Here is a 15,003-nt window from a genome sequence, read left to right as displayed (position 1 = left end):
AACCCAAAGGAAAAAAAAGAGTACATAGATATAGTTGCTTTCCTTATTTTGACCATTTGCTTTTTCTAACCAAGAAGGGTAGTAGCTATATAGAGCACAGGAATCCTTGAATAATTTGAGAAAAATTTGGCATCCAACTGTCAACTTGATGTGATTAAATTACTATGAACAGTGGATTTCCTTCTTAGATACTAGGTGGTGGTTAGAAAATCTTGTAACTTGAGATAACTTTCATGCAGTTTAAAGTTTCATGCAATAAATGTGAGCAATCCTTATTATTCTCCAAGGCTAAAAAATAGTGGGAATAAGAGGAAATATGGCAGCTTATCACAAATCTGTGCATTTAACATTCAGCCCAGATAAATTAGCCTGCCTTCATTTGAGATCATGATACTATCTGAAAAACACTTATCTAATTACATAGGATAAGTAAGCTTCTTTTACCTGCTGGATTTAGCCTTTTTGACACAAAGATACCTTGTTTTCTTATTGGACAAATTTTCAAAAACGACTGTTTTCCAAATTTAATGAGCAAAATCGACCGCTGAAGAAAAAATTTAGCAAAATCGACCATTTCCCTGCACGGGACTACTAGTCCCGTGCAGTTCTAAAAAAAAATGTAAAAATCGACCCTCCAGCATTCGTCCCTCTCCTCCTCCTCCGTCGGCCCCTCCGCCTCCTCCTTCCTCGCATCCTCCGCCCCCAAATCCTCCGTCGACCACGTCATCAACACCTACGAGACCTACGAGCAGCACACTGTCGGCGTCTCCGTTCTTCCCCTCACCGCCGTCTCCCCCTTCACCTCCATGCACCGCGACATCTGCGGCGTCGCCGAAGAGAACCACGCCGCCCTCATCATCCTCCCCTTCCACAAACAGCAAACCGTCGACCGGTGGCGATTGGAGTCCACGAACCCCCACCATCAGACAATTGAACCAGACCGTCCTCTAACTGCCGCCCCCTGCTCCGTCGCCGTCCTCGTCGACCGCCGCCTCCGAACCAGCTTCCAGAATTCCCCGCAGCGCAAGGCAGCCAGGTAACCCTCCTCTTCCTCGCGGCACCGACGACCGCGACGGGCGGTAGCAGTCAGAGATCGCGGCGGGGGGTTGAGGGTCATGGCGTTTTTTTGGAGGGTCGGTCATGGGCGCCTGTAGAAGAAGTGGGGTGGGGGGTTGGGGAGGAGGAGGAGGGGAGGAGAACCCAGGTGGCTGCTGAGCGCACTCCATCTCCTTCCTCTCTTGCTCGCTGCTTCTGAAATCAAAGAGCCATCATATGTTATTTGAGGAAATTAGGGAGACCCATCAAAAGGGAAATTTGAGAAGAAGATGGGTCGGGGGATTTGGGGAGGAGGGGCGATTTTGAAAACCGACCCTTTTCTGCACGGGACTAGTAGTCCCGTGCAAAAAAGGGTCGGTTTTGCTAAAATTTTTGTCCGACGGTCGATTTTGCCTATTAAATTTAAAAAACGGTCGTTTTTAAAAATTTGTCCTTTCTTATTTTATCTTTTGTAACCAATTTTCTTTTAACATTGAAAATGAGAATCCGCTCAGCAGGAACCAACCACTGATACTTTAAATAGTTAGCATGTAACTTTTAATACAGTTTTTGTAACCTTAACATTTCTTTATTATCTATGTAATTTGTTAAAACAATTGCTTTTGTCTATGTTACTACTAAGAAACTCACTTCTGTTTTCTATCCTTGTGAGATTATTTTTCTTTAAAAGAAACTTGAAGGCGCAGTGTTCTTTGACTGCAGAATGACTTTAACTTTGAGAAAAGAGACTGGATGACAGTACACCCTAAAGAATTGCCCACTGGATCACAGCTGGTATGGATATTGCAACACTATTACTTGCAACACTATTAATGCTTCAGTCTTGTAACAATCTCTCTCTAGGGTTATCTATAGCCCTATTAAGATAATATGAAATTGGATCTTTCCATGCTTTACTCTCCTGATACAATTAATTCTCTTTATAATAAATCTTAAAACAGATCATGGGTCTTAATCCTCCGTTTGGGGTTAGGGCTGCACTTGCTAATAAGTTCATTGAAAAGGCGCTAACTTTCAAGCCGAAGCTTCTTATTCTCATTGTTCCCCCGGAAACAGAAAGGTATTTCTTCTAGTCTTTCCCTTGTATCCCCGAATCATTCATATGGATCCGTAATGATCATTGTATTTACTGTTTGGCTTCTCACTTATGTCTGATATAAGCAGACTAGATCGGAAAAGACCACCATATGATCTAATCTGGGAGGATAGTGAAAGCCTAGCTGGAAAGGTATTGAAAATCATTTTAAGCTTTTCTATTTAATCTTCTGAGATACCCTATTTATAGAATTGGCTTAAAACTGTACTCCATCATCCAGTCCTTTTACTTGCCTGGATCTGTTGATGTGAATGATATGCAAATGGATCAATGGAATTTTAAAGCACCGCCGCTGTACCTGTGGAGCCGGCCAGACTGGACAGCGAAGCATAAGGCCATAGCATCGAAGCAAGGACACACATCCCATTTCCAGAGTGAGACACATGGTGAAGAGGTATCTCGAGCACAAAGATTAGATGTTCACCCAACAACGGAACATATCTCTGAAAGACAGGGAAATAAAGAAGATACTACTGTGAAAGTGTCTCCTAGAGAAAGACATGAAAATAAAGGAGATACTACTAAGAAAGTGAGTCCTAGAGAAGAAAATAACATGAAGATTGCAGCAGAAAGCAGAAAGAGAAGTTCCCCAGAAACTATCACTCGCATGTCTAACAAAACAAAAAAAAGAAAGAGAAAGGAACAGCAGGAAACAAAGAGAAAGGAACAGCAGGAAACAAAGAGAAAGGAACAGGATGAAGCAAAGAGAAAGGAACCTGAGGCCTATGATAATAGGAAAGATGGTGAACTTTCTGACATGAGCATTTCACCTCCGCGTGAAAGAGACTCAGGCAAAGACGTGGTTAAGGGTCAGCAGCTTCCTTTGGAAGCATTTGAAGCTCAAAGAGAATGCTTTCAAACAACTACCCTAAGCTACCAAATACCAAGTTCTCAGCAGCTTCCTTTGGAAGCATATGAAGCTCAAAGAGAATGCTTTCAAACATCAACCCTAAGCCACCAAATACCAAGTTCTGTTGTTGAAGAGGAGATCAATGATATTGCAAGGAGGTATGGTGCCCCATTCAATAGAGATTGGTCTGATGATAGGATGAGGAATCTAGATTACCCAATACGGAAATCAGAGGAAAGATATCCAGGCTACAACAATTTAGACACTTTGAATAGAAACTCCTATATCAATGGTGACTATGGGAGATCATTTGATGGGGATACAAGGATGCCACAATCGAGGACTTATACTTTACCAGGAGAAAATGACTATAATCAAGTTCGATTAGGGCAAACAAATATTTTGCCATCAACCTCTTATGGATTATCAAGTTCTATGCATGGATCTGTAACACAGAGGTATGCTCCCCAGCTTGATGAAATGAACCACTCGAGGGCCTCTGGGATTCCTGGTGGCAGGGGTAACATTTATGACATGCAACCTCCCGATCAGTTTGGATTTGCATCAGGACCTCCTCACCAATATCGACACCATAACTCAGGTGGCTGGCTTGACGACTGAGTCAAATGATCTTCTCAGGAGGCAACTGAAAGCATGAGACAACCCTAGTTTTTGGCAAAGTTTGGCTTCTTGGGGGTTTGGGCTGATTTTTGGTGCTTATGTTGCTTGATGTGTATGAATATGCTGAATGTCATCTAGTTTTGTACACAGCTTTCACTGCTTGCTTAATCTGGATTGAGTATTAAGCACGAGCTTACGTTCTGCAGCTGAGAATTTGAATCGTAAGGGTGGCGTTTTATGCATATCAGGGTTCCAATGTTGTACAGATTGAAGATAAGAAAAACATTTCATATCATTTGCTTAGTTTGTGTTTGTTGGTATCTTTGTGAGGTGAGGTTTGCTACTTTATTGGTTTTCAACTTACTAGAGTGCATCCCGTGTGAAGCATGACCCCCCCTTATTTTTTTAAGGAAAGCATTTTGAGCTTGCATCCCTCTAGGTTTAAATACATTTAATTTAAATATTGTATGTTTAAAATTAGAAATCATATCTACTCTATACTTAAGTAATGATCCAAGTTTTAATACATTTGATTTAGTAATCATATTTACTCTTTTATATTTGAGGAAGAATTCAAATTTTAATATTTTTATTTGCTTTAATGTTTATGATACATAAATTACTGTAGCATGAATAATAACTTTACGCAAGTGGAGCATGTTTGATTTACTGTTTGTGATGTGCTACAGTAATCTCGAATGCAACTTGCTTTGCTGTTTATGCTTAGAGTTTACTGTAGCACTTACTGTAGTGTAAATAGTAAGTCTTTGGATTCTCCTTCGAGTTTATAGGAGTAGATAAGCAGGCAATGATGGAAAGATTTCCTTCTTGATTAATTCTCCTTACCTTGATTTCTCATAGTTCCTAAACTTATGATTTTTCTCTTTTCTTAAATTTCTACCTCAGTATTATTTTAATGTTTTAATTAAAAAAAGAACCCTCTCAATTATAGTGGTTGTCTCAGATAACCCATTTCAACTATTTTAAGCCTAGAAAACCTCCCTCAATTATGGAGTTGCTGCAGGTAACTTCTCTCAATTTTTAAAATATTATTTATCCCCCTTCAACTTTTCTCACTTAACCTTTTAAACTAATATAATTTAAACTAAATTTTTTAACCACAGTGTTACTTTTTAACTTTTTTAACTTTTGGTTAAATGTAACTTCTATTTTATTTCACCCCTCTTTTTATTCCTCCATTTTTATTGCTAGGTTTACGTGCAAATCAAAAATTTTCTTTCTTTTTTAAAACACCGATTTTTTTTTATTTTCTGCTTATCCATACTTGTAATGTTTGAAATAATTAAAACATTTAAATTTTTTTTGAAGATTAGTTTCCTCATCAAAACTCATCGAGCCGAAGTCTAATATTTTGATCGAGTAGTGTTTTTAAACTCACATGAATTTCTTTTTCAACCAAGGGTATTTTATTCATTCCATATTTCAAATTAATAATATTATGGGGTTATTTGAAAATAACTAGAAAGATAAAGGAAGTTTTGTGGGACACCCAACTGTTAGTCTTATTTTGAAAGTTGAGGGGGGTTATACACAACACCCTCAAAATTGAAGGGGGTTTCTAAAGATAAAATAGATGAAGTGGGTTTTCCAAGACAAGCCCCACAGTTGAGGGGGTTTTCTAGCACCAACCCTTGTTTAATTCTATACTCAAAAGAGGACGTTCTCAAGGAAGCTGTGCGTGTCAAATTAAGAGTAACAATTTTTGTTTCCATGATTTAATGCTGGTTTCTCCGTAGAGAAACTTCGACCACTGTTTTCATGATTTACTGCTTTGACAAACTGAAGTGCCTGTAGCATGTTTTATGCAAGGGGGAAAAAAGAAGGGAAAAAGAAAAAAAAAAAGAAAAAAGAAAAAAAGAAAGAACAGAAACATTCAATTCCTTTATTTGGTTCCCCCTATTAAGGCTTCCCCAGTAATTTTAGAATGAAAACTTTCTAGCATATTCAAGAGTAGCTGATCTATTTAAACGTTTGGTTGTGTATTGAAAGGTTGGCAAATCCTTAAATGGGAAGGAGATTTATCAGTCTCACTACAATAATAACAATTTCTCCTTAACATAATTGGACAAAAATTTCGAACAACACAATTTCTGAAAAACAACCATATTTCAAAAGAGACTTCAAGTTTTAGCCGTGTATCAGTATCAGTTGATGACACCGCGATACTTGGTTCCTTTCTGTAAGCAAATGCGAGCGTGATTCTTTTTATAATTCCCACAAATTTATCCTTTTTATTTTTCAGTCAAGAAATTATTCTGAACTTACAAGACATAGTTAGAAAATACCTCCTACTTAGGAGTTAGTCTGAACCAGATTTCTTACGTATACAACAAGATATATCGCTTATACGCTCCGTGATTGGATCGATAGGCCAACTCAACAATGAGATGAAAGAGGCAGATACGATGCCCCGATATACATACAAATAACGAATTTACTGAATTTTTATGTCTATTTCTTCTAAGCACACAAGAAACAAATATAAATACAATAGGCCTGAATTTGAATCTGTTCCTGATATTTAAGGTAAACTTCCGTTGTCCTTTGTGGCTTTTGCACGGTATTCCTCATGACGGTAAGTATACATACATAACTGTATAAATCTGCAGAAACCAGAAGAGAAGAAAAAAAAAGATCAAATGCATTTCTTTCTTTCTGTTTCCTATAAACCTGTGCCTTTGCTATTTAAATTCGTCATCAAGTAGTAAGAGCAGGTAGGTGTAAGCTCACCTTCTAATTCTGTATCGACAAGCTTCAGTAAAATTAGGACTTCACATGAATATCATCCGCCGCAGGCCATTGCTATACTTTTTGAGCAGCTTCATGCTGGATTGCTCGTTTCAAAAGTGACTGATACTCATTGCTCCTTGACCAATCATCGATCTCACGAGCTCTCATAACTGGAAGCGGGTGAGATAATTGACTGGTCTGTGCATTCCTGAAACCGCGTAAAATTACATGAAAGTTATAGTAGAATGTTATAAATACATGCAAATATTTCACCTGAGAAATATGATATAAAATAAATTGCAGGAAGTTCAAACTTATCCTATTGAACAAGATGAGAGGGACTCGATTGAGATGGTTTGACAACTAATACAGGTTATTATGTACACTGATTAGGAGAAATTGTAAGATTATAAATAATGAACTATGGAGGAGTTCCTTTATAAAAAAATGAAGTATGGAAGAGTGCAAGGTAGAAAATTTGTGATAAAGGACTTGTTATAATACTGCTGTATATCTTATGAAAAAAAAAAAGAATACATACCTGATGTACCATCCAACTGGACTTGAAGCAGCCTTGTCATACGAGCGTGCTTGCTCTAAGAATGCATCGACGTTTAGCTGGTCCGAAAGAGAAGGGCAACCGCCAGCCAATTTCATCAGAACAGAAATGACCACCTCTTGATAGGACAGAGAAAAAGAAATACAAATTATCAAGAAAGGTTAAAGTTTATGAAACTTCGTAGATCTAGAAAATGCTGATATCAGATTGAAGTGCTTGATCTCTGATTTTGAACATGAATAGAGCCCGCCAATTCTATACTTCGAGGAGACTTTATTAGCTTGTGCTAATATAGATTCGATGTGCGAGTATCAAAGCAGCTTATCGTTACTAATTCTCTACTTTAAGTGCTTGATTGAATGTAGTTTACCTTGGGATCTTGAGCGACAAGGAGAGCTGCTCTGTCACAAGTTAGTTCAGCAGATCGAAGCCACCTAAACAATTGTTCTTCCAATCTTTGAGCAATCAGCCCACCCAACCCTGATAAAATCAGAACCCAGAAGCGTGAAATCTTTAGTCAAGGACCCGACATAATTAACAATATCACACTACGTGTTTGGACTATATATCTAACGAAACACAGACCTACCAGGTACAATGTAAGCTCCCACTGTGAGAATGTTTGCAAATGTAAGAAACACACCATGGTCACATTTCAAGTGGCCCAATTCATGAGCCAAAACAGCCTAATTAAGAGGTCAGCTTATATAAATCTAAGCTATAAACATGTAAAAACTAATAATACAAGTGAAAACTACTAATACATGCAAAAACTATGTACGTAGAACCTTACTTGCAACTCTTTTTTGGTCAAAAGCTCCACAAGACTAGTATGGATGACGATGAATGGTTTTCTACCATTAATGGCCAAAGTGTAGGCATTTGGGACAGGATTTTGTCTTACATATAAATCAGGAGCCTCTATGTTCAATACTTCTGCAGCCTCGACCAACAACTGATGAAGGTCAGATAGCTGAAAGAAAAAGAGGAAAAAAATCATAATTTATAATCAGTAAAATATCCTTGGGAAACTGAGGGATAAATAACCAACCAAAAATTAACAACTTCAGACATCACAAGCACAACATCAGGTTCGAGGTAGCCAAGAGCTTGGCTTTGGGAAAAGCTCCTAGAGTATTGGATATGAAATAATTAATAAAATACATAGCTGCTTGATATATTATATATACTATAATTATATATATTATATCAATAAATATTTATATAGTAATATATATATATATTATATGTGTGTGTGTGATGTAAGTGTGTGTGTGTGTTGTGTGTGTGTGTGTGTGTTTGTGGTGTGTGTGTGGCCCGCGCAGCGCGTCCCGCCGCCGCGGTGGGCGCACGTAGTAATGTGTGTCGTTGTGTGTATATATTTTTTTACATTCTCAAATTATCCATATATATACGTGAGTGATATATAATATATAATAATATATATATATATATATAATATATATACCTATAATATATATATATATATATATATATATATATATATATATATATGTCTGTGTGCGCGTACGTGCGCGCGCGCGCGCGTGTATGCGCGTGTGTGTATAGTGTTTTTACATCAAAACCATATTTACTTTTACCCAAATTGATACTTACCACCTTTAAAGTTTTTTTTGATGTAAACCATCTTTGCTTGCTAACATGTTTGTAATATCACACCTAATCCATTTTTCTTCCAAAAGATACGCGAAATGACCATTTTACCCTCACCATTGTCTTATTTTTTCATCTCCTTCCTCACAAATCCTACCCCAACCCTAACCCTAACCCTAGCCTCCTCATCCTCATCTTCTCTCCATCTTCCCTCTCCCTCCTCCCCCAACTCCCCTCCCCCCTCTCTCATCCTCCCTCTTCCACCCCGACCTTCCACTCTCCCATTCTTTCCTAAGTGGGAACTAGGATTAGGGTTAGGGTTTGGGGAGATGACGACCATAGGTCAGGGCTAAGGTTTTGGGGGAGGTGGCGGCCATGAGTTAGGAGTAGGGTTAGATTTTGTAGAATAGGAGGATGGAGGAGGCTAGGGTTAGGTTTAGGGGCTGGAAGGAAGAAGATGAGGATAAAATGGGAATATCTGATTTTTTCGTGGATGAACAATAAAAAAAGTGTGACATTGCAAAACATAAAGAAACATTAAAGATTTATGAGGGACCGTTTTCTTCCCCGACTTTATGTCCAGATCTTGAGTTGGGTGGTCAGAAGATCTGCACATGTAGAAACATGTAAGAGGACGGAGATTGGTTCCCCCTGGTTCTTGACGATCAAGTTAGCTAGTGAACTTGAGTGGGGAAAAGAACCGTGAGTTCTTGAGTGTGTAGTATGCTCTGCTTAGAGATCAGGTTTTTCCACACCACTTTATGTTAGAATAGTACCTGTATTTATACCTAGGATATGAGGGTAGATTGGTCACTTTGGCCGAGCACATAAGGGCGGTGGCGAAGTGTGGGCTGGTTGTTGGGTCAGCCTCGGCTTGACAGGTGTCGATAATGAATGAGAAGTGACCGACGATATGGCAGAGTATAAGCTGGATAGCTGAGTTAGCCTTTGCTTTATAGGTGTTGGCTGGCGACTGTGGGAGAGATCACTTTGGCATTGAATGGAAAGTGATCGGTGGCATGGCAGAGCCCACGTGGTCCGATGAGTCATGAATGCTATCAAGGTCAGAGACATAATGCGCCTGACGTGCATTAAATGCGACGTTGACACGTCGTTAGAGAGGATAAGCTTGAAGAAGAATATGTCCTTTGCCTTCGGCGAGAAGTAACATCTTTCGAGTTGGTTTCGAAAGGCGTCAGGAAAATGGCCGAGTAGACTTGTGGGGAGTCGTCTTCGACAAATGTGAGGCAACATGTTCCGCATTTCTGAGTCGACATGAAGGAATGTCGAGTCGTTGAGTCGGCGGAGTGATCGTCCCTACTGGTCCCTGGCCGCCAAGTTGATTGGGGTCTAGCATGCAGAAACACTCGTTTGTTTCTCGGCAATGAGTTTGCACTTTAGCGAATGTGAACACCATAACAATATGTATATATGTATATGTACATATACATATACATACATACATACATACATACATATATATATATATATATATATATATATATATATATATATATATACACTACCAAGTTGTTTGGAGCAACTTGGTACCAAGTTTCTCCATTTTTCTCTCTCTCTCTCTCTCTATATATATATATATATATATATGTAAGTATGTATATACACACACACACACATACATACATATGTGTGTGTGTGTGTTTGTGTCGTGTGTGTAGACATATATATGCATACATGCATGCATGCATGCATGCATATATACATAAACAAGTATACACACGCGCGTGCACACACACACACATGCACACACGTGTTTGGAGAGACCCAACTTCAACCCAACACCAAATTATGTTTTCCCCCGCTGTCTTAGAATTCTCATACATGGATTGAAAAAATTGTTTATTTATAAATACATCCAATCATATTAGTACTCACTGAAGTTTACATGCTAATGAAAGAAATTATCAAAACGTTCTGGAGAGTGATGAATTAAGCAAGGGCTAACCTAATAAAACCCATCACAACCTAGAACATGAGAAGAAGTATACTATTAAACTCAGGGGTAAATCTAGGAATTTTATTCAGCTTAGGCATTTAACTGTGTCATAATAAAGCTTTCAAAGCATGAAGTACTATGACTAAGTATAGACATTGCCTATCATTGATATACTCTTTTTGGACGAATTGACAAACCTGGTTTTCAGCCACAAGCACAGATGTTCCTATATTCTCGAGCAGCATGACTTGTTCAGAGACTGGTCCTGTATCAATAACAGATTTATGTCCATAGATTTAATAAAGCGCATTGCGAATCCAAGTTAAAGTTGACCACTTGTCCAAGAAACATGGAAATTTGATTGGTTTTAATACAAATAAATTAAAATGAACCAAAATTTCACATATACCAAGTCAAGTAACCAAGTAGCATAGTCAAAATTAACTGTAAAAAATTACAAAAAATATGCCTCAGTATGATATTACTGAACATTGTATGCCAAGCATTTCAAATATATGGATGCTACTCAAGGGAGGCATACTTTATCATACAAAGTGAACCATCTCATGGTTGCCCATTATGAATCATGACTAGACTTGTCGAACACAGCAGAATCAGACGATGATGTATGAAACAAGGGTTTGTGATGCTAATTAAAGGTTAATGCAGATACAGGATAGCGGTTTGCACTAGATTGAGAAAAGAGAATGTCAATTTACATATTCTTGCTAATTGAAGGGAAAAAGATGCAAGGAGGATATTATGAACTATACTATACCAAGAGGGGTACTTGAGCAAACAGGAAACTGAATTTCCCATATTCCTTGTTCTCTATTTAATATAAAAATTTGACTAAATCAACTGTATTTTACAGAACCAGCAGTTGTATATGATCCTCATAGGGAAACACAATAAAAAGCATTTCATATATGTACCGAATGTTTAATGAAGCCTTCAAATAGTATGTTGACATGATCACAAAAAAATCACAGGTATGGAAGATTAGAGCATGCTTACCTAATAAAGCCTTTCCGAGTTCATTCAGCCCTGGGATCACCCTCAAAAGCAATGTATTCTGTAATGAAAAAAAAACAGAATGAGGTACAGCTAAGATAATTGAATTCATCACCATAAAAGGCATTGTCATCAAAATGGGACAGATGAAGCTCCAAAAGAAATATTACGCTGAAGCTAAAAGGCTACATTTGGAAACTCGAAAACCTTAATTTGATTACATGATGTGAGTTGAAGAGCCATGGCTGATTGGCATAGCATCAAATTGTATAATGAACTCTTAAACCTCCATAGATATTTGGATTATTTGAAGAGAAAACTCGTTGTCCTTATTACCCACACCCACACCAAAGTTTGTGAAGTGGAAGAATATCGTATAAGGGTTTATCTTACACTCATATTTTTCAAACAGTGAAAACTCTTGTTGGTAACAAACAATAATCTTCTTTAAATTTGGGTCATAACAATATCTAGCAAAGGCTAGAATGCTAATGACGAACTTTGTTATCATACCTTACACCCAAATTCCTCTAATACCCAAAAAGACCAACCAAAACTGCTAACTACTAAGTCTAAGATATTATTGCACACATTTATTGCTATTCCAATAAGGCATGAACCATATATACCTTTAAATGGGCCCACAAAAGATTCCTCAAAGACCCAAAAAATTTGGGTATAAGAGTGTCTTGAGTAGAACATGTATAAATTATTACCAAGCTAAAATTTTGCATGCATCAAACCTATGACAAGAGGAAAATTGTAAAAGTTCTCCATATCCACCCCCTTTAGTGCAAGTACCAATCAAACAGAACTCAAACTGATATATACAAGCAACAGAGCTTCAGCTAGGAATCATCACAAACACTTGATGGGCACAACTCTAATCACCTGTTTATCAAGAGGATGCCTGAAATCATCAGCATCAAGATCCCGAAACACGACGGGCGCCGCCCGACAAACTGCAACCCTTCTCTTCTTCTTTAGCCCAGTTCTCAACACAGGAGAACCCAGTTTGGGCAATGAAGATGAGGGTTTGAGCACAAGCCCATGGCAAGGAAGCATGAAGGTAGCCATGTTTTCTTTTTCTTCTTCCTTCTGCCTTTGATTCTTATACGTAATGAAGACAGTAAGAAAATTTTCAGCGGGGGAGAATGATGGAGTGTAATGTGAGCGCAGCGCTTTTTCTTTCGTTAGAATGAGTTGTAGTTTTGAGATCCACAGATGTTGTTATGGTTAGTTTTGCCCGCCATCTCACTTTCCTTTTAAGGGATATTTTCAGCTGCACTTAAATACTTTGTGGTGTTTAGATATTAGTCCCCTGAATCATTGATATTGGTATTTAGCCCCCAAATTCATATAGGTTTCTTCAAATTGACCCCTGAACTTTGTTAGAATACTATGTAATAACCTTTAGCCCTCATCACAGCTCCGCGGTATTGGTGCCAAGATAGCCAGAGCAATCCGGGTTTAAATCTTGCTCACCACAAATTCTTATGCGGATTTAAAAAAATAAACATCGATGCGTGTGTCTAGATTTTTGCCCATAATAGAGCCTTCAACCTGAAGGGATATAATAGAATATAAAATTATAATCCTCAATCCTCACCACGATTTTAGAATATTGACGCAGTGGTAGGGTAAGAACTCATCTGACATAACTTACATTAATCAAGGGACTAAATCACAATTTCAATGATTGGAGGGACCAATCTGAAAATATGAAACATTTATAAGGGGCTAATATCTGCATAAGATTTTAAGTTTTTTGGGTAAAGTGTTTAAAAATAGATCAAATTTCACAAAACTTCTATGAATTATTTGGGTTGTTTGAAGTTAGGGAAAATTGCTTCTAGCCCCAAAAACCCTAACAAATACCCTCCCAAGACTTTTTTAACGATGCCGAAGCCCCCAAAAGAATTTCTTATATTCCTTCAGCCTTCAAAACCCGTCCCCACGTAACCTGATATTTATTTATTTTTTCAAAATGCCCTTTGATTTAATCGCCTTTCACTTCTCAAAACTACTCGTTGATCGTGTTAGTCCATATCTCTTCTGTCCAAGTGAATCGACCATCTCCATTTCAAAACTCTAACCCTAAATCAACCCACCCCAGAGCGGAATCCTATACCCTGGTTGGAAAAATGGCCCAACAAGTCAACTCCCAAAGCAGTCGCCCCTATCGATTTTAGCGAAGACGACAACACGTCACGGTACATTGTCACAAAAAGACCTTCGAGCACAGCAGAGTGGATGAAGCTGACACATCAACTGCTAATGTTCTAAAGGACATCACAGCTAGTCATCCTCCTCCCACAAGTCTAGTTCAACCCAAAAACCCAATCCAACACACATATCTAGAGGGCAGCACCGGCACTGACGACGCCTCTAGAGCTCCTGGATCTAAAGAGAAGAACGAATAGGAGCGAAACAGAAGAGACACATACGAAAACCGAAAAGAAATGAGTTTTACCACATAATATAGTTGTTTATGATGTTACATGTTGTGTTAATTGTGAATGTTACAGTTAAGTTGTGAAGGTTAGCTTGTAGTTGTCAATGACATTCATTAATTGTTAAGATTTCTGCGTTAGTTTTTAAGGTTATGGATCTGTTATGAAGGTTACTGTTAGTTGTTAATATTGCCCTTCTTGTTTTGATGGTGATTTAGCAAACAATTTATATCTAATGTTGTTTGTCTAGTGTTTGTGTTTTCGTATTTATTCTAGGCAAACAACGTGTTGGAGGATGGATGGAATAGCGCTTCAACGACGATATCAAATGGAGGTTGGCGGAATTGTGGAGTGAAGCCCTTGCAATTCAAAGTTAAAGATCAAGTTCAAGCTTCATCCGCATGTGTACCAAATCGAGCTTATTGAAGATCAAGATCTAGCTTGGGTAACTTAATTTAGGTTTTATATTATGTGTGTTAGATACTCTAAGCTCAATATCATATACACACATATTTTATTGGTTTCCTTGTATATATATGTAGTCATATATATATACAACGCAAGTTTTGGTTCTCATGTTTATAAATATGAAATTACATATTTCATATTTATTATTATGATTTGGTTTATCTACTTAGATATGAAACAAATATTTTTGGTTTCATTTTCTATTGTATTTGTAAAAATATTGTATTCTTAGTTTTTGGACTTAACAATAATCATATATATATTTTATTCAGTCTACATAATCATTTTGTAAAGTTTCAAAACATGGTTTAGTCAAAATGTCAAAATTCACATGTTTACATTTTTATGTTTTGGTCTATTTTGTAAAATGATGATATTTTTCATTTGGGAAGTCCTTTTTGAAAACCAGTCATTGTAACATATTTATTATCATGTCTACAATCATTCCCTAAAGCTTTATATTTTTTAGAATTTATTTGATATTTTTAAACAGTGTTTTAAAATCAGAAAACTGTTTCTAAACTTTTATTTTCATATGTCAGTTCACGGTCGACCGCACCCGAG

The 15,003-nt window shown here is 37.6% G+C and overlaps 2 protein-coding genes across 3 annotated transcripts in view; one reads left to right on the top strand and one right to left on the bottom strand.

Moving 5' to 3' along the window:
- The window catches only part of LOC109830136 (protein ENHANCED DOWNY MILDEW 2-like), a 23,433-nt gene extending 19,447 nt beyond the window's left edge, over positions 1-3,986 (top strand). For both annotated transcript variants that reach the window (XM_020397301.1, XM_020397300.1), the window contains exons 16-19: positions 1,759-1,830; positions 1,998-2,116; positions 2,221-2,284; positions 2,373-3,986. In XM_020397301.1, coding sequence (XP_020252890.1) covers positions 1,759-1,830; positions 1,998-2,116; positions 2,221-2,284; positions 2,373-3,623 — 1,506 coding nt within the window. In that variant the 3' untranslated portion in view covers positions 3,624-3,986. The remainder of the gene's footprint in view (positions 1-1,758; positions 1,831-1,997; positions 2,117-2,220; positions 2,285-2,372) is intronic.
- Positions 5,866-12,763, bottom strand: LOC109829387. Its single transcript, XM_020396510.1, has 9 exons — positions 12,410-12,763; positions 11,522-11,579; positions 10,702-10,769; positions 7,727-7,906; positions 7,523-7,619; positions 7,304-7,413; positions 6,916-7,049; positions 6,375-6,582; positions 5,866-6,247 (listed from the first exon to the last, which is right to left on the bottom strand). Exons 1-8 carry the CDS (start codon positions 12,593-12,595, stop codon positions 6,447-6,449), a joined length of 969 nt encoding a protein of 322 aa, XP_020252099.1. The 5' UTR covers positions 12,596-12,763; the 3' UTR covers positions 5,866-6,247; positions 6,375-6,446.

This window comes from Asparagus officinalis, chromosome 2 (assembly GCF_001876935.1).
Source record: "Asparagus officinalis chromosome 2, Aspof.V1, whole genome shotgun sequence".
Taxonomy (NCBI): domain Eukaryota; kingdom Viridiplantae; phylum Streptophyta; class Magnoliopsida; order Asparagales; family Asparagaceae; genus Asparagus; species Asparagus officinalis.
The sequence above is the reverse complement of the archived record's forward strand: the minus strand, read 5'-3'. Positions and strand labels throughout refer to the sequence as shown.